The 19,117-nt window shown below is 42.8% G+C and overlaps 1 protein-coding gene and 1 non-coding gene across 4 annotated transcripts; both read left to right on the top strand.

Moving 5' to 3' along the window:
* Positions 1–734: 734 nt before the first annotated feature.
* myl9 (myosin light chain 9) lies at positions 735–12,921 on the top strand. 3 transcript variants are annotated; one of them, XM_007884762.2, is made up of 5 exons: positions 735–842; positions 4,174–4,216; positions 10,463–10,663; positions 11,043–11,204; positions 12,279–12,921. In XM_007884762.2, the coding sequence occupies exons 3-5, from the start codon at positions 10,480–10,482 to the stop codon at positions 12,449–12,451; spliced, it is 519 nt and encodes a 172-aa protein (XP_007882953.1). In that variant the 5' UTR covers positions 735–842; positions 4,174–4,216; positions 10,463–10,479; the 3' UTR covers positions 12,452–12,921.
* A 3,536-nt stretch (positions 12,922–16,457) lies between these two features.
* Positions 16,458–16,529, top strand: trnag-ccc. Its single transcript has one exon. It is a non-coding gene; the product is annotated as a tRNA-Gly (tRNA).
* The last annotated feature ends 2,588 nt before the right edge of the window (positions 16,530–19,117 follow it).

Genomic DNA, 19,117 nt, shown 5'->3' with positions numbered 1-19,117 from the left:
TGAGTCACGAAAAACTGTTATATATATATGTGTGTGTGTGTGTATGTATATAAAAAAAGTTAAGACACTGTTGTTAAAATGAATTAGATGAAGGCATTAAATGCACAGATAATGCAGGCACTTTATCCAACGAAGTACAGTTGGCTCAGTCCTGATTCACAGCAGAGGGGATGAATGCTCCTGGGGAGATGGGAGGAGAGAGAGAGATGGGAGGATGGGAGGAGAGAGAGAGAGATGGGATGAGAGAAAGAGAGAGAGAGAGAGATGGAAGGAGAGAGAGATGGGAGGAGAGAGAGAAAGATGGGATGAGAGAGAGAGAGAGATGGGAGGAGAGAGAGAGAGAGAGAGCGAGATGGGAGGAGAGACAGAGATGGGAGGAGAGAGATGGGAGATGGGATGAGAGAGAGAGATGGGAGGAGAGAGATGGGAGATGGGATGAGAGAGAGAGATGGGAGGAGAGAGAGAGAGATGGGAGGAGAGAGAGAGATGGGAGGAGAGACAGGAGGAGAGAGATGGGATGAGAGAGAGATGGGAGGAGAGAGAGAGAGAGAGATGGGAGATGGGATGAGAGAGAGAGAGATGGGAGGAGAGAGAGAGAGAGAGAGAGAGATGGAGCAGAAGATAACCCAGATGATGGCTGATCCTTTCCGCTCTGATGCTGCCGGAAGGGTGGAAACATCATTCCCTTTGGGTTACTCATTGCAGGCGCTGAGTCCCATTATAGGCTAGTCTGCGCCTGACGTCAAGGGCTTGTGCATTCGTAAAATAAAGGCTTGGGAGAGAGGAAGAGAGAGAGAGAGAGAGAGGTTCGGATCCAGATCCAGATCCAGATCCAGAGTCAGGTCTCACTAGTCTGGTTGTCCTACCAAAGTTGTGTGTGTGTGGTGTGTGGTGTGTGTGTGTGTGAGAGGGTAAGTTAAGTGACTGTTTTTCTGTTGACTTTTCCTCTTGACTCGCATCCAACTCCACTCAACGTGTAAACCTGTTGTGTTGCGTTGCGTTGTGTCCCCCACTCCGCTCCTCCGTTCCCTATGAGCTCTGGATGTTGCTGTACGGTCGGGTGTGTGTCTCTCTCTCTCCCCCACACACACACACCCACACACACACCCACACACACCCCCACACACACACACACACTGTGAAATCTTGCAAAAAAAAACACACACACACACACTTGCGTGGCTTCTTTTCATTCAGGAAAAAAAAAGTTCATTGCAGATCTCCACTGACTCGATCGCGTGTTTCTTGCTTTCAGCTGATTTTGCGTGGAATTTCTCGCGTGCCTCTGAGGCTTTGGTAATGTTGGTGGGTGGGGGGTTGTGGATCAAGGGGAAGGTTTGTGTGTGTGTGTGTGTGTGTGTGGGGGGTGGGGGGGGGTTTCGAGGGTATTATTAATAGATCTCATGTCATGCAAAGTTTTTTTTTGCTGTGTTATAAATTACCATTTCGAGATGGAGTGACTTTGCCCTCCGTGTCATTTGCTGTCTCTTGTCTCCCCTTTTCTCGCTCTCGCTCTCGCTCTCGCTCTCGCTCGCTCGCGCTCTCTCTCTGTTCCCGTTCTTTTCCAGCCCTTAAATGGAATCGAATTACAACTCCCCATTCCCACCCCCCCCACCCCCAACCTCATCCTTGGATTTCCTGCGGCTCCTGGGAATTTGAGTCTTACTGGGTCGAGGGTATTTTTAACTTGCTCGAGTGTCCTCGATGCTTAAAACGGAAGCTACCAGTTGTACCGCTGTTCTGCTCCGCTCCGAGCAGTGGTCAGCTCTGTGGCTTTAACGCTACCTTAAACGCTGAACGCTAACATTGCTATTTCTTTAGGGTTTTCCGTACCCCCAAGGCAGTGTGAAACGTGAGGGATACAGAGCAGGAAGATCCCAGGGCTGCCACAGACCGTACTCCTGAGCTCCAGAAACTTGTGCGCGTCCATTCCTAAGTGTCAGATTCCAGTCGTGGAAACTGACCGGTTATTTCGCCCACAAAATATGCAGTCAGTTCACATTACGGTATTTTCTGTGAAATGCTTCGAGACGAAGTCTCAACAAAGTGCTAAGGCCTATATCAAATGCAAGGATTATTATTGTTATTATTTGACCCTGGCAACCAGACTTGATCCTGATCTCATCCATTGATCCAATGGGCAAATGTGAAGAAAAACAGCCTGGAAGGGAGGGAGGGAGGGAGGTAGATAGAGGAACTGGACAATAATTGGGATCAGGAACCTTGACAGTGAGCCAATTGTAGCCCCCCCCCCCCATCTCTGATACAGCGCTTTGTCAATGTTATTTTACGTACGTGATGGGTCCACTCTTCGAATTGAATTATCCTTATCCAGAAAGTGTGTAAATCATGGGATTGGTCACGATATGCCACACTGGCAGAGAATGTTGATTTGACAGCTAGCTTGTGACCAATGCTTGATAAGCTGATGTTGATTATTGAGGCGTGTGGTTGCTGTTTGAATCTGGGTGGGGCCTGTGTTTAAATCCTTCCTAGAACTGATGTACATACTGATGAACTGAAAATAATTTATCCCATGGTGTCAGGATCTTTATAAAGTGCATGTGTAGTCTTAATAGAGTTGTAAATGGACTTCAGTCTCTACCCATTTTCAGGACTAGTGATAGTCTTGCATCAACTTGATGTGGTCAAGTCATTCCTTGTGCTTTGTTCCAACATTTGGGAAGGAGAGGAGAATGTTTACAGCATGTGAATCATATTTTCCCCCCTCCACGTGCTTTAATGTCAACCTCAGATGAGCACACCTCCTTTATTTTCAGTTCCCACATTAGACGTCCTTGTATCCTCTAATGCCTCAAGCCTTTATTTATCCATAGATAGTATTAAAATTTACGATGCCCTGTTCCTATAAACTACTATGTTTATACTACAGGAAAATTCCAAGAACCACAAGTATTAAAATCTCTGTCCCTGGGGATTGGGTTGACTCAGTAAACACATTCTGAAATTGCCAGTCTATATCACTGAATCCTCTGTGCTACCATATGAATGTGACTATGTCATTGCCCACTGGTGCTAGATTGTGTATCATAGAAATTTACAGTGCAGAAAGGCCACTCGGCCCATTGAGTCTGCACCGAATCTCAGAGCAGGCTGGTCTTTTAATCCCACTGCCTTACCCATCACCGATTCAAGCCTTTAACTTTCCTATAACTGGTCTTAGCCCACAATGGACTCTGAAATACATTAAAGCAAATAAAGTTTGGTACAATCAGCTCTGTGGCCATTTGTTGCTATTCAATCTTGAGGCCTGCATCTAAATCCATCTCAGACTGATGGGGTGAAAGGAATTTATCTTGTTAGGGTCTTAATAAAGTGCAGTCTCAATTGCCAGTGGGCTGGAATCTACAGTGTGTAAATCTACCCGTATTCTTCATTATTAGTGGACATGCCCGGATTATAGTGGCAAACTGATTGAATCTCAAATTGTCCAACTCTTGCATATTAAACATAGTGCTAAATCCAGATGTGTTGCACTGTCTGTGGGGGAAAAAATGTTAAGTAAGCCCGAAACTCAATTACTTGACTTGCTGTTAGAAAATCAAGTTTAAAATGAGATTTAATAAACCGATTAAAGTAGACTTGTATGAATTGTCACTTTGTTGGAACGTACCAAAATTATATAAAATTATACCAATCCACGGTTGTTAAAACTATTAACTCAATATTCAATAGAAATGATGTAGTAATAATAATAATCCTTGCATTTGATATAGCACCTTGACACGTCGTTGAGACGTCTCAAAGCACCTCGCAGAATGTACTCTGAAGTGAATTGACTATATATTTTGTGTAGTTGTATATCCTTTTAAAGCAAACCTGACTTATTTGGTCCTGTTGCATGTGATGTATAACTAACTACAGTATGTGTAAGGAACATTTCTGTACCGTGACTGCTGATTGGACTTTGCTGGCTCGTTTCATCTATATAAGGCATCTTGTCTGTTTGAGTCAATTTGCTTGTGCTAATATCCCAAAATCCATTGTACACAAGTCTCTTGGCAGCCACCCAGTTAGCATTTTATTGCCTTGTATGGACAATTCCCTGGAACGGGAGGGGAGGAACTTTCAGCAGCTGCCTGTGGGCATTGGATGGTGTTAGCATGTGACCTGGACATCAATTTAGTTCTTACTTTCTTCTGTTCCTTTTAGATCAGAAGACAATATACACTCCTTGCCCTTTGTAAGAGCTCAGGTAAGGAATCTTAATCCAGATACCGACTGTAGATACAAATTGCGAAAACGTTTGCAACTTTTTGCCAAAATAGGGCACATTCAGAGAATTTGTTCGAAACCACTGTTTATGTTAAATATGTGTGTTTGTTTATTCTGCTAAGAAGTGCAACTGCAAAACAAGGGATAACTACTTTTTAGTCCAGCCAGGACTTTAAAGAAATGAGGGATTTTGTTTTTAAAAAAAGATGTTATTTGACAGTATGTTTCAGAAGAAAATCTACAGGGTGACCAAAAAAGTTGTGATATCTCCCCTATTATCTAAAAAAAAATCATCCTTTCTTTAAGACTTATTCGACATTGTAATGGCATCGCAACATTTTGGTTGTGAAGCAGATGTTTGGTTCAATGGTTGAAAGTTTAGATGAAAATGTACGAGTTAAATGTGCCCTCAGAATCCAAGCAGAGACTGAATGACTGAGCAGCCTGTGGGCCTTTAGGTTGGATGTGTAAAACTAGTTTGATTTGGATTAATTGGGTTGAAATTTGAGCTGATTTCTCCTGAAGACTTAAAGCAAGCTCAAGAAATAAAGTTAGCTTAACTTGTTGTCAGTCTCTTGTTGCTTGACTCTACCCATTCTAGAAATGTTTGGTGTCTGATCTTGCGAGCCTTCTTGCATTCTTGTGGAATAGGGATCCACATATGATTGCGATTACAGCTGTGTTATCTTGAGGCACTAGTTTAGCATTCCATTTCCAAGCCAGAGACTGCTGATGGCATTCTTGAGCTTCTGAGCAACAAAAATAATAAATTCCAAAGCTTGGGTAGGCAGTTGCTTAAACCTTGACCCATTGCGGTGAACTTGGACTGGATCATTTTAAAGTCTTAAAAAGTTTTGAGACATGATTTAAAAACTTAATTTTACTGCTAATTACTGTATTTACTGAAGTAATTTGTTTAGCTGAGAAAAATTGCCAAACAAATGGGAGTATGTATTTTTTTTGTGGGGGTGGAACTTTCATCCCTCCTCTTCTCCAGAAGGTGCAAACTGCTTCTGGGTAAAGTTGAATACATGGCAATCACCCTCCAGAACCTCAACCAAATGATCATTTCAACAAGGACATGCACTTGTATAGCGTCCTTCACACGGGGCAGCGTCTCAGAGTGCTTAACAGCGGTGGAGCCTGACACCGAGCTGGGGGGGGGAGGAGGTGACCTTAAGCACGGTCCAAGAAGAAGGTCTTCAGTCGTGATCTAAAAGGGCAGGAGAGGGCAAGGTGGAGGGATTGGGGAAGAGAGTTTCAAGGTTTGGGGTGTAGTGCTTGAAAGCATTTCATTGGAACCCAGGAAATGAGTCTTTGCAATGAAGCAGGCTGCTTGACCATGGATGGAGGGCACCTTGCTGAGCTGAGCCCAATCCTATTTTCAGTGCTCCGGGACACTACCCCACGTGAAGTGGGCTATATAAATGCAAGTTGTTGTATTCCAGGCTGGTGCCCACACTCTCCAGCTAGAGACACCGGAAAGCGATTCATACCAGAAATTCTTCCCCTTTACCCATTGGCTACTGTTTTCTGGTTCCAATCGGCTAGCTCAGCTTAGTGTTCAACTATGTAGGATCTTTAGGGGAAGCCAAATAAGCTTCGGTTTTACCCCTTGTCAGAAGCCTGTTTGAAAGCAAAACTATTAACTTTATATTGGGCAAAAATTAAAGTGAGGAGCTTTGGATACAGACCTCTAGTTGAAACCATAACACCTCTAAAATGCCTAGTATACCTCAGTTGCTAAAGAAATCAGATTGTAGAAAGCAAATCCTGATGCTCACATTTTATTTTGAAATATTTTCTTCAGCTCTGATCTCCGACACTGGTTGTGTTTTTTTTCCCTGTTGTGATATTAATCAATAGGGCGTTTGAACTTCTAACCCATTCGCCTGCGCATTTCATATAAAACTGAAATATGGTTGCTTTAACAACAGATCACCAAGTTGTAAAGGAGCTTGGAGCAAAATGTGGACGATAAAATGAGCCCATACATATACTCATCTAACTCATCTGTTTCAACAGTAGTTTTGTTGCATGCAAAGTCAGGTAATTGAGTATTAATAGCTGGTGAGAGAGTAGCCACTGACTGATGTAACTAACTGACTCATAACGTTTTGATCTGGAGATGCCTTCTGCCATCAGCTTACCTTAAATTTACAGTATGACGTTAAGCCTGGACTCTTTACAGAAAGTGATCCCATTTCCTCTAATGTGTTCGGATAAAATGATTGGGTATAATTTAGGCGAGGAGCAGTCATGTGGTGTGTGGAGGAATAATTGGACACAGAAAGTGAGGAGAGGAAAATCTCATCTCTTAAATTTAACTTCTTGCAAAACGAAAGGAATGAATGACCCATATGGGAACCACATTGGCCAGGGGAGTAGGAGAACCCCTTCTTTGAAGTGCTTTAGCGTCTTTGGTGTTAGTTAAAATAAACTAACATTTGGAAGCCATTAGGAAAATGCGGGGGAGATATAAAACCTTGGATCTATTCTGACACAAAGCCTGTGAAATAGTCGAGGTTGTGTTATCATTAACCAGTTCATACAGGACTTGGCATTCTTGCAATGCTCAAGGACAATTAGTGAAAAATAGAATTGTATCTTCTGTCTGCAACAGTTAAATTTATTAATAATCCCTTGGGCAAAGCAACTACAATCATCCCAGCTTTGCTTGCCTGCTTGTACAATTGATACGTAGGAATGAACCTTTGGACTTGAGGTAGTTGCGTAGTTATTGGATTGGAATGTTTCTGGGCAGTTAGACACAAAACTGGTGGGCATATTCTTGTATAGAAATTAAGGGGAGAGAAAGGAAAGTGTCTGAAATATCTAAATGTGTATTACTGTAATGCCTTTCTTTTCCTGGTACATTGAAACAGGACGTGATGTAACTTTAGACATTTACTAACAACAAGTTACATTTGTACAGTGCCTTTCACGTCGGTGGGGAAGGAGGGTCTTGAGACATGCCTCTCAGCCCCGAGGCTCTGGAACTCCATCCCCCAGTGCCTTCGCCGCCTCCTCCCTTTCCTCCTTCAAGGCCTGTCTCAAGACCTTTCTCTTTGACCGTGCCTTCAGCTCCCCTCTCGACTCTCTACCCCCTCCTCGCTCCCTCCCTTCCCTCCCCTCACCCTGACCATTTCCCCCCTGCTTGGGTCCCGACCCAACTGTCCAGCACCTTGGGACGTCCTCCCGACGTGAAAGGCGCTCTATAAATGGAATCTTGTTGTTGTTGTTGAAGGAAGTAAGGGAGGGAGCAAGCCAAAGGGACTGTGGGTTGGAATTCCAAAGCGTCGGGGGCAGAGACGCTGAACGCCCAATCGCCAATGGTGGGGCGTGCCGGGCGGGGGACGTGGAGCAGGCTGAGCAGAGGGAGTGGACAGGTTGATATGGATTTAAGCAGGTCACAGAGGTAGGAAGGAGCAAGGCCGCGGAAGATCGTGAAGGTGAGGACGAGGATTTTGAACCCTATCCTCTGGATAAATACTAGGTGGAAGATCTGGACTTGATGCTTGGATCGTGAGTCACAAATGGAAGTTTAATGTGTGTAGGAATCAGCCGGGGATGAAATGGTTAAAAGGAAGCAATGGGGAGAGCATTGGCAGTCGGTGTATTTAATGGAGTTCCCTGAAATTTGTATCCATGGGTGTGCCTGGATGGGAGGAAATGGCTTTAGGAAGCTGTGTGTTGATTGGTATCAGCTGTTTTNCCAGTTCAAGCGTTGCGGATACATTAATGAACATACTTTAAATGTAGTAATAATAATAATAAATTATACATTTATTAATAATAAATGATAACAATAAATGTGATCAGCTCTCAATTAAGGGCCATGTTTGGTATTGGCAGCAGTTTCTCTGGACGACAGAGCTTAAATAAATGCCTCGGAAATGCTGTTTTTTGCAAAGAATTATTGTTATAGAGCTAGTATATAACTTGAGCGATTATAATAATCCTTGCAGTCGATATTGTGCCTTTCATGGACAGAAGACTTTTTGAAGCGCGTAACATGATACTGTGATGTGAACTGACTGTATTTTGTAGACAAAAGGCAAGAAATTTATATACGCCTTAGCACAAGAGAGAGAATGGTGCAAATCTTATTTTTGGCCCGCATTTTGAACAGATAACTTTAAAAGTTCTTGATCACATTCACAACTCAAATTTAATGCTCTACAGGTGGAATAAGTGAACATGCGCAGAATTGCTCCAGCAGTATAAACTAGAGAAAATACTTTAAGGACTTCCCTGATTTCGTGTGAACAACATGCTGCGGACATGAATAGTCAAGGACACCTCCGGTTACGTACAGTGAGATTCAGGGCATTAGTATAAAAAAACAAATGAAGTAGTTGCAACCTCCCTTAATCTGTGAAGGCTTATTGTTTTGAGAATTCACTGAACTCCTGTTACTCATTCTGTCTGCCATTCCCTGTCGTTGGGGAAACGCCCGTCTAAAGTTATACTTTTGTCCATTGTTAGAAGATCAAATTCTAAGTTCAATCCTGTACACCCATCATGTAAAAATGCATGTCTGAGACAATATGATGGGACAATGCAGCATTTCTCCCTCTTAACTGCAAATGGTTAAGGAAAAATGAGGAGGAGTTGACTAAAAGTCTGCAATCTGTTGCACTGCCATCTATATTTGGCTTGTTATTTATCAAGGCAACACGTATGGTGCACGCAGCAGTGTCTTATAGTGCTACACTGCTAACCACTTTATGAGTTTGTAGAGTTCCTCACTAGTTCTTGTTTGTTTAAATATCCGTGACCAGCGGTTTGGGAGTGGGGAAAGTGGATAAAACATATTCCGTAAATGTATGCAAAGAAAATAGTTTCTAGTTGGGGATCTTAAAATAAGTAGATTAATGTAGGTGACCTCTTTTCAGTTAGTTATACAACTTCACATACCTGTGTGGTGTATAAACACTGGTGTGGACTCGCTAGGCCAAGTGGCGGGCTGTTTCTGTGCTGTACATTCTCTGTAAATACAGTACTATAAAGGAGATCCTGATGTGATTCCTTTAAAATATAATTTTTTGAGTCTGGACGGTTGAATTCTCTTTCCATCTGACAGTTTAAACATTAATCCAGATTTGAAAGTTGTGCATCTGAAATAAAATATAAAAGGCAGGCAGTGCAATGTGTCATTGGATAGCATAGTAAACACAGTGAAGATATAAATGGAATGCGAGTGCTCTTTCTCTGCGCTCTCTCTCTCTCTCTCTCTCTCTCTGAACCACTTTCATCTCTCCTGACCGAAGGTGGCAATGGTATCTCAATGTCACTAAAGTTATACTAAATGATCGTAGCAATTCTATTTTACCCTTGATCAAATGTGCAATGGAGTAAAGATCCTTATACCCAGGCAAATGTGAATGGGTAGCTACGTTTAAGTAAATGCATGCAATTGGAGTTTTGAAATAGCCTTTCATTTTAAAATAAAACAAAGGTCAAATAATTGATTTGCAGTCAAACTTCCACAGGAACGGCCCAGTATATAATGTGACGCAACTAATAATAATTACATTTGTGGATGGCTGGATGGGTAATTGTTGTTTGGCGGCTAGTAACCCAGAAAGGAATTACCATGTTGAGCCCCTGAGTTTGGCTGATTTACAATGCAGCCACGGCAAGGGACCCACAATTGACCTCGGTATCCCTCTGTGCTAGGGAGTGAAAATTGCTAATGTGCCCAATTGTCACATTAAGTAGTTATTGTAGGCAGAACCCTCATTTCCTGAGCTTCACATTGCATTTCAAACTTTTTTTTGTTCTGTCCCATAGAATTTCCATACCCCTCCCTCCTTGACCATTGTAATTGGTCCTGTTTTTGAAGACTGCTCTGTTGTCACATAACCATTGCTTTCTTCTCCCTTTCCAATACCTTGTCCTGACCGCCATTGTTCATGAGGGAGCCTTGGCCAGTTGGCTGGATTTTGAACACAGGGGGGGCATCACAGCAGAGTCTGTTATCCCGAAGTCCACACTTTTGAGAAGGGTTGATATTGGTTTCAATGGCGGGAGGGGGGTGGGGGGGGGGCAAGGAAACCTGACTGCAATCAACGCCATTTCTCAATGTTCTGCTTTCAACATGTTGAGCTTCACCTTAACCATGTCGTGTGATTGGAATCCTACTGGAAAAAGTTATGGTTTTTGATTTCTTTTCTCCCCCTCCCCAATAAAAAAGCTTTTAATCATATTCTTTACTTGCCAGATCACCAAGTCTTCAACATGTCGAGCAAAAGATCAAAGGGGAAGACAACCAAGAAACGCCCTCAGCGTGCGACTTCCAATGTATTCGCTATGTTTGATCAGTCTCAGATCCAGGAGTTCAAAGAGGCTTTCAACATGATCGACCAAAACCGGGATGGCTTCATTGATAAGGAGGATCTCCATGATATGCTGGCTTCCCTGGGTAATGCCACATAACTTCTAATAGAACCTATAGTACTTTCATGTTAAATTACACTTGAATTGTAAATGAAGAATTTTTTTTTCATCTTTCTTACTGTCATTATCTGCTACTCGTACTTGTCTGCATAATATACAGATCATAATGGCACCCAACTGCCATTAATGTTATAAGTAGGTCGTGTATGTTTGTCTTGTCACTCGCTCTGTTTTATAAAACTGTGTGACTGTTTTGCTAAATATATTGTTTTTTTTCAAGTTGCTTAAATTCCCCACGACCGGTGTGTGCTGTGATCCACATTGTGCAGTCAGTTTCTACTGTGTGACCTGTATCAAATAATTCAGGTGGTTCACTTTGAATTCTTTTTTTACAAAAAACACAGGAAAGAATCCAACAGATGAGTACCTGGAGGGAATGATGAATGAAGCTCCTGGCCCCATTAACTTCACCATGTTCCTCACTATGTTTGGTGAGAAACTGAATGGCACCGATCCAGAAGATGTCATTCGGAATGCGTTTGCCTGCTTTGATGAAGAAGGAACAGGTAAATGTGATTGTGTCAGTTAATAAAGTGTCTAGGCTGTCACTGCAGTGCTTGGGGAGCCCTGCAACGTTGGAGATGCCATCCTTTTGGATGAGACTGAGGTCCCATCTGAGCCTGTTCAGATGTATGTTATGATTTCTGTGGCACTTCTGAAAGAGGAGAGAGTTTCAACCAGTATGTTGGCCAACAGTTCCCTGGATCAAATTGGTCAGTAACTTCATGGCTGATTGTACAAATGGACTACCGCATTCGCCTAGAAAATATGCGGTCACTACATTTAGTGTTCCACCTGTAAAGCGCTTTGAGACATTTCAATGACATAAGGCTCTATATCAATGGAAGGATTATTATTATAACGCTCTATTCTGAAGACCTAAAACAAAGTGTGTTAGAATTGATATGGATTTGTAAACCTGGATCTAAGATTGTATGAATGCTTAATATTTGCAAGTCGTGTCCTTAGGAAGGATTTCACTTGCATTCTATCGCTGGAAGGGACAGGCATGTTTACTCAATCTTGTTACCGATAAGCATCACATATGAATTACTGCTGTCCTTCCCTGTGAACACTGTAATTTAAAAATTACAAATGCATCTTGAATTGGCAAGTATCTTTTCTTTTGATCATTTATCAGTTGATCTGTTGATAATTTAGCTTAAAAACATAAATATTGCTAGACGAAAGAAGACCAAGGTCCATCCAGTTCGCCTTACGTTTACACAACACCTTTCACGTCAGGCGGACATTCCAAGACAGTCAGGGATCTGCACCCGAGCTGGTTGTTCAGATCAGGAGTTTCCTCTTTTACAATTCAAGTGGTAGGAGGATAACCGAAGGCACGATCAAAGAGGAGGGTCTTGAAGGGGGCGAGGCAGAGGGACTGTGGAATGGAGTTCAAGAGAGTGGGGGCAGAGAGGCTGAAGGCCCACCTACCAACGTTGGGGTGGGCAAGGCGGGGACGTGAAGCATGCCAGAGCCCGCTGAGCGGAGGGAGCGTACAGGTTGGTAGCAAAGAAAGATATCTGCCTAAGTAAGAGGTTAACTATTCACCAGTTTTCCCCATGTTACTGTAGGTTTCATTCACGAAGATCACCTACGAGAGTTGTTGACCACGATGGGGGACCGATTCACAGACGAGGAAGTGGATGAACTTTTTCGAGAGGCACCGATTGACAAGAAGAGCAATTTCAATTATGTGGAGTTCACCCGCATTCTGAAACACGGTGCCAAGGATAAGGATGATTAATTAAAAAAAATTCTGCTGTAATCTGCTTCAAAACTCACCTAGGTTTCAAAATCTTTCTACAAAGCACATCTGTCACCGTTGATGTACCTGTCTTAATGCATCTTCTGTAAGCAGCAACCTCCCTTCAGTTTGAGGTTTTAACTGGGCAAAGGGCAGTATCCCTTGTTTTGTGAATACTGGGGATATGGATATAATCAAAGTAATGTGGAACGCATGTAATCAAAGCCAAGCGAGAGAAAGGGTGGGATCACAAGTTAATCTCTTCCATATTAAAGTCGAAACTGACCGCTCACAATAAACATCGTTAATGGACTCCTGCCGCATATTGGTATCACAAAGGACTATAATGAATGTTTTAAAGAGGAAACAAACGCATGAGGATAGCAGAATCTTGTATTTAGGCTTGTATGTAACTTTATACTTTTTCTGTGTATTGTACTAAATGGCTTAATAAATGGTCCATTACACAATGATGTTGTGGTCTGTAATTGTGCATTCACACAACTGGTTGTTCTTGGAGGGAGAATCCTGAAACGTTGCCTTTTTGGTGGTGCCCTCGTATTGGAGGTTGAGGTGCTTTAATTTACAAGGAGAAATGCAAGTTTTTTTTAATCTGGAATATTTTTTATCACCTCTTTGCATACAGGAGAGATTAGGAAGTGTGTAGGTATGTGGGAGAGTATGAAACAGCAAATAGCTCATTGCCATGTTTAACATTCTATTCAAACTGAGTTTCGCCCACAAAATACAGTCAATCCACTTTACAGTATATCCTGCGAAGCTCTTTGAGATGTCTCAACGGTGTGATAAAGTGCCATCAAATGCAAGGATTATTATAACTTGGGATAGTTTATTTCAGAAAAATATACGTTTGTGTGAGATCTCAGACACAACTCCTGAACAGAAAATACATTGAAAAAAATTTGGTTTTCTTTTATGGTTCACCCTCTCTGAACCAATCATAATTTTTTCCCCTTCCTCCATTTTACTAAATGCTACGACAGACATTCTTTTCAACTTTCCTTTGAAACTCCAAAATGAGTCAAAAGTTGAAGTTTCCGTTTTTCTAGCAAGAACTCATTCTGATTAATAATTAACTCTAGGTCACAGCCTGCAAGGCAATCGTCAGAAACTTAATGGTTGCCAAGGTCACAACATACACTTTACCTTTCCCTCAACTCCTCCAGTCTAAGGTTTTGAGGAAGTTTTATCAAAAATAAACGTCCTCCATGCTTTCCCTCCTGTAATCCCGAACAGATACTCTACCAAGCAGATAAACTATGATATTGTCACGTTTTCTTTAAACTGGCAACAAATGCCTCCACCTTATGTGATGGGGTGTTTTACCCACAAAATACACAGTCGATCCACTTTACAATATTTTCTGTGAAGCACATCTCAACAACGTGATTAGGCGCTATATCAAATGCAAGGATTATCAGGATTATAAATACTGTATTCAAATGTTCAGTAACTTTGCTTTCCTCTCACTGATAATCCTCCATCTGGCCCACGGGGTTAAGGCAGTCTCTTGTGTCAGGCTTTCAGTCTGCTAAGTTTGCGGATCTCAGCTGGGAGCCACCAACACCATTGGAGGAAGGAGACATCTACCCGGGTTCCCCACTTCTCCTAAGAGTTAGTAGAGCTATTAATAATAATAATCCTTGCATTTAATATAGCGCCTTTTCACATATTTGAGACGTCTCAAAGCGCTTCACAGAATATACTGTAAAATGAATTGACTATATTTAAAGGGCATTGGCAATAGCAACAATAAGATTACATTTGTATAGCGTCTTTCACGTCGGGAGGATGTCCCAAGATCTGCCATGATCTCATAAACTGGTGGTCAACAACAACAACAAATTGGATTTATATAGCGCCTTTCGTCGGGAGGACAAGGGTTTGCATCTGAGCTGGGGGTTGGAAACAAAAGTGGTTGAGGTCAAGGTGGATGGAGGTGGGAGGAAAATTGTTTAGATGGGCTGAACGGCCTTCTCCTGTTGTTGTTTTCGTCTGTTCCACTAATGAACAACAATAACAACAACTTGCAATTAATCATACAGCGCCCTTCACATGGGGTAGCGTCTCGGAGCACTTAGTCGTAAGAGTGGCCTCTGCTGGCAGGTGTGTGTGTGTTCAAGGTCCAGGCAAGGAGAGGATCAGTGGTGGCTGTGATACCCCGCCCCTGGACAGCCAAGGTTCCTGCTCCTGATTAAACACATTAACCTCAGCTGCAAGTTGCATGTGTGAAAGTCAGATAAGGCCAGAGATTGGCGCAGCTCTGATTACCCGCCACACACACATACGTAAACACACACACCAAATCACTAACAGCCCAGCCCACTGGTGTTCCCATCTCGTCTGTCTCGCACGTGAGGAAGGGCGAATGACTTGGTTACGTTAACTGAGGACTGACTGCTGGCTTTGTGGAGCAGCACCAGTATGCTCCATCACCTCATTCCCCTGGATGGTTGAGTCTGCCTTGTAACACGACTCGACTCAGCAATTAGCAAAGGAATGTGCAGGCTGGGGAGCACCTCAGCCCCACAAGGATCAGGTTTCTAATTTGTTGCACGAGTACTTGTTTCTCTTACAATAAGCTGGACGGCAGACCGTGACACGCTGGGAGACGGATTGTATTAGGAATCTACCAAAAAAAGCAAAACTCACCTTATGCACTGAGTTGATCGCTTCAATACACATATAATAATAATAATGATAATCCTTGCATTTTATCTAGCACTTTATCATGCCATTGAGATGCCTCAAAGCGCTTCACGCAATATATTGTAAAGTGGATTGTGGGTGAAACGCGGCAGCCAATTGCACACGGCAGTGTACAACAAACAGTCGTGGATTTTTTTTTGAACCTGGGAGCTGATCAAGCATTCAACAAAAAACAACCACCTCGACAGCTTGCATTGATGTAGCACCCCAACTCGGAGTGAGTACAATGTTTTTGGAGGTGGGGGGGCAATGCCAGGATAAGCACACGAGTTTCACAACCAACCCTGTGTGTGTGTGTGTGTTTGCTGCCGAGAGTGGGTTTTAAAAACTCTCTGAAACCCCCCACCCCCACCCCCCTCCCCAACTAGTTTGACAACTTTTTGGGAAAAGCAGCGGTGTGTAAAGAAAACGGTAAAACGTCACTCAACGGCTATGTTCCTGCTGAACCGCGACTTCCAGCGAAACAGATGACAATTGAAGCGTTGTGGTTTTTTTTGCCACAGGCTTCATTCTGGAGTCATTTGATACCGATTTAATTGAGTGAAGCGTACAGTGTAAACCATTCATGCCAGCGGCCAGACCAGTGCAAAACGTCACTGGCACAGCTGTGGCTTTCTCACTAGCGCACTGTAAACATGGCCCTAAAATCACAAACCACAGGTCGTTCAACCCCAGGAACACCCAGCAGTGTAAATTAGGAGTTTTTTTTTAATTCCCTTTTTTTGCTTCTTTGTTTTTTAAAACAAATCCTTAAAGTGCAGAAAACAAATCATCTGCTGTTTCACGGCCACCGGTTTTACTATCTTAAGATGACCTTTTACCTCAGGAGGACATCCCAAGGTGCTGGACAATCCAAGGTTTGCACCTGAGCTGAGGGTTGGAATCGAGGGGGATGGAGGGTTCGGGGAAGGTGGGAAGATGACCAAAGGCAAGGTTGAAGAGGAAGGTCTTGAGACAGGCCTTGAAGGAGGCAAGGGAAGGTGTGACGAGGTGAAAGGACTCTGGGATGGAGTTCCAATTGGTGGGGGCAAGAAAGGCTTGACCGCTGATGGTGGGGCGGGCAGGGCGATGGTCATGGGAACATCTTTCTGTAGGTTATTCGCTTCATGTCTGTTTGTGGGACTTTGCTGCGCGCAAATTGTCTATTGCCTTTGTCTAAATATACACAGTGTCCTCGCTTCAAATAACTATGAAGTCCTTTGAAATGTGTCTGACGTGTTGCGTGCGAATATCAAAAAGAAAGGATTATTATTGATAAAATTAAATAAATTCCAGATATCCTGTGGCTCAGTGGTTAGAGCATTCGCCTCCCAAGTGAGAGACCTGGGTTTGATTCCCGGCAGGGTGAAACCTTGGGCAAGTTTCCTTATTCCACATGCCTGATAATAATCCCTCAAGAAAAAAAAGAATTATTTGGTCACTCAATTATTTGGACTCTTGTGGGACACTGCTGTGCGCAATTGGCTGCTGGCGTTTCGCCCACAAAATATACAGTCAATTCACTTTACAGTATATTCTGTGAAGCGCTTTGAGACGTCGAGAAGACGTGATAAGGCGCTGCATCAAATGCAAGGATTATTATTATTAATATATGGAGTTATAATAATAATACTCCTTGCAATTGATGAGGTCTCAAAGTGCTTCACAGACAGAATATACTGTAAGTGAAATGACTGCACATTTTGTGGGCGAAACACTCTGAAACCAGCAAATAGAGCATTCCACATAGAGCAGCTTCATATAACTCGAGCCCAGGTTACTTTAGCCAATCTCTGCATGAGGAAGAAAAGCATACCCTGTTTATTCTGGGAGGGTAAAACCCTGATGGAACCCGCACTCTTGAATTGAGTGTGAAAATGCATCCTCGCAGGACGGGTGCCTCAATTGTAAGCACTGCTCCTCGCCTCAAGCCACTCTCTGTGATTTTTCATGTATTTAACTTGGAGTCTCCGATTGCCTTGTTTATCAGAAAAAAAATGAGCAAACACCAATCTCAAAATAATTTCAGCAGCTTGCACTGTAAAAAACATTTTCAAGTAAAATAAATAATCTGGTCACTCAATCCACTGCTGTGCGCAATTGGCTGCTGCGTTTCGCCCACAAAATGCACAGTCAATCCACTCTACAGTTTACGCTGTATCAAAAGCATCATTTTTATTATGTTTCCAAAGAACTGTCTGATTGAGGACAAGATAAAACTCAGCGTAATTATGTCTCACCCTCAGGCAGGGTGATGACCAGTAACTTGTATGGTTTTGGGTGGGAGTTTGTGCGATAAAGATTGTCACAGACACTTCACATTTTCAGATAATTTTAAGATAGCTCATACGTTAGACAGACAACTCAAGGGTTAACACAGCACTCCAAAGTCCACACAATGCTATTCAGTCACATTTATTCTTTTTTCCGCACTAATTATACTTTCAATTTCTCCCCCACCCCAAAGGTAGTTTTAATTAATAAGTAGTTATTATTCACTTGTGTGAGTGGGGTGGGGGGGAGTGAAATACCAGCCTTGTTACCCCCTCTTCCACTGCTCTCTGGAACTCTCCTCACCTCCTCACTCCCTCCCTTTCTACTTTCAGACCTCTTCCAAAAAACATACTTCTTTGACTAAGCCTTCAGTCACCTCTCTCCAATCAACCCCTCCCCTCCCCCTCGGACTCCCAACTTGCTCGGGCTGTCTCTCACTCTGTCTCTGTCGAACTCTTTGAGATGCTTATTGCATGCGAGCGGAGAGATCTATGAAGTGCAAGCTGCTGCAATGTTTTTGTGTGAGCCTCAGCAGTGCAAGCTGCTGACAGGCATGTTCGATTGCAAGGGTCAAAGCAGCCGTGAGTGGAGAGCAACAATTGTCCTCAGTCTCCCCGGCCTATAAAGTGGGAACATCAGAAAATCCTGCTCATCGTTGCTAACCCCCCTCTCTTAGAGCTACGGCAAGGACAGGACCGAGCTTGAATCTGTCATCCCCTTCACGACTGAGCAGCTTGTCAACACTCACAGAGGCCTGAAATTCCTCACTCCCATCCCCCCCTCATTCACACGGTTCTTTCTCTTGACATTTTAAGATGGTGCAGAATTGTGGAAAGATTCAGCCTCAGTCACCCGAAGTTCTTTTTCGAGACAATTTCCAAAACGATGACTGTCTTTCGAGACCTTTCGAAAATCCAGGACAATCTTAAACCTAAGGCAGTGAGAAATGATGTGCCTCTATTTCCAAGTGTGGGAAAGTGTGTTCGTGTCAGTGACTGGTGACTGGTGCATGTTAGACTCCAGCTGGACACATCCAAGGCATGTCATGGAATCTCTGAGGCTTGTATCTTCCTAATAGCAGGTGAGGGGAGGCGGGGGCGTATATGTTTTTACTGCCTTTTCAGGCAAACCTGCGTGCAACACATTTAATGATAATAATTATACTAGTAATAATAGTAATCCTTGCATTCGATACAGCGCCTTATCACGTCTTCGAGACGTCTCAAAGCGCTTCACAGGATATACTGTAAAGTGAATTTAAAAATGAAAGAATTTAAAGTAAAAAAAATTCATCGCATTCTGAATCAATAGGATCAGATTACATTTTTAACAGCATTCCTTGAATGATTTACGTTTTTCAGTTCTTGTTATGGATGTTCAGAAATGGAGAACAACTGAAGCCAACAGTCACTATTAACAACAACAACAGTTACGGACCTGAGCTTAAAGTACAAATGGGAAATGCATTTTCAGTAATAATAATAATCCTTGCATTTGATATAGCACCTTTCCAGTCGATGAGACACCTCAAAGCACTTTGCAGGATATACTGTAAAATGGAGTGACTGTGTATTTTGGGAGTGAAACACGGCAGCCAATTGCGCACAGCAATGTCCCACAAACAGCTTTTTTGCTGTGATTCTACGAAAGAGAAGCAAAACAATTGGGGAGAAACCAATCACA

Source organism: Callorhinchus milii, unplaced genomic scaffold (assembly GCF_018977255.1).
Source record: "Callorhinchus milii isolate IMCB2004 unplaced genomic scaffold, IMCB_Cmil_1.0 Scaffold18, whole genome shotgun sequence".
In the NCBI taxonomy this organism is placed as follows: domain Eukaryota; kingdom Metazoa; phylum Chordata; class Chondrichthyes; order Chimaeriformes; family Callorhinchidae; genus Callorhinchus; species Callorhinchus milii.
The sequence above is the reverse complement of the archived record's forward strand: the minus strand, read 5'-3'. Positions and strand labels throughout refer to the sequence as shown.

Bases quoted from the DNA above. Each gene is read 5' to 3' on its own strand.
- myl9 (XM_007884762.2), top strand. From the start codon at position 10,480: ATGTCGAGCAAAAGATCAAAGGGGAAGACAACCAAGAAACGCCCTCAG. The intron at 10,664-11,042 runs GTAATGCCACAT...CAAAAAACACAG, and splicing joins TGATATGCTGGCTTCCCTGG to GAAAGAATCCAACAGATGAG. The intron at 11,205-12,278 runs GTAAATGTGATT...ATGTTACTGTAG, and splicing joins CTTTGATGAAGAAGGAACAG to GTTTCATTCACGAAGATCAC.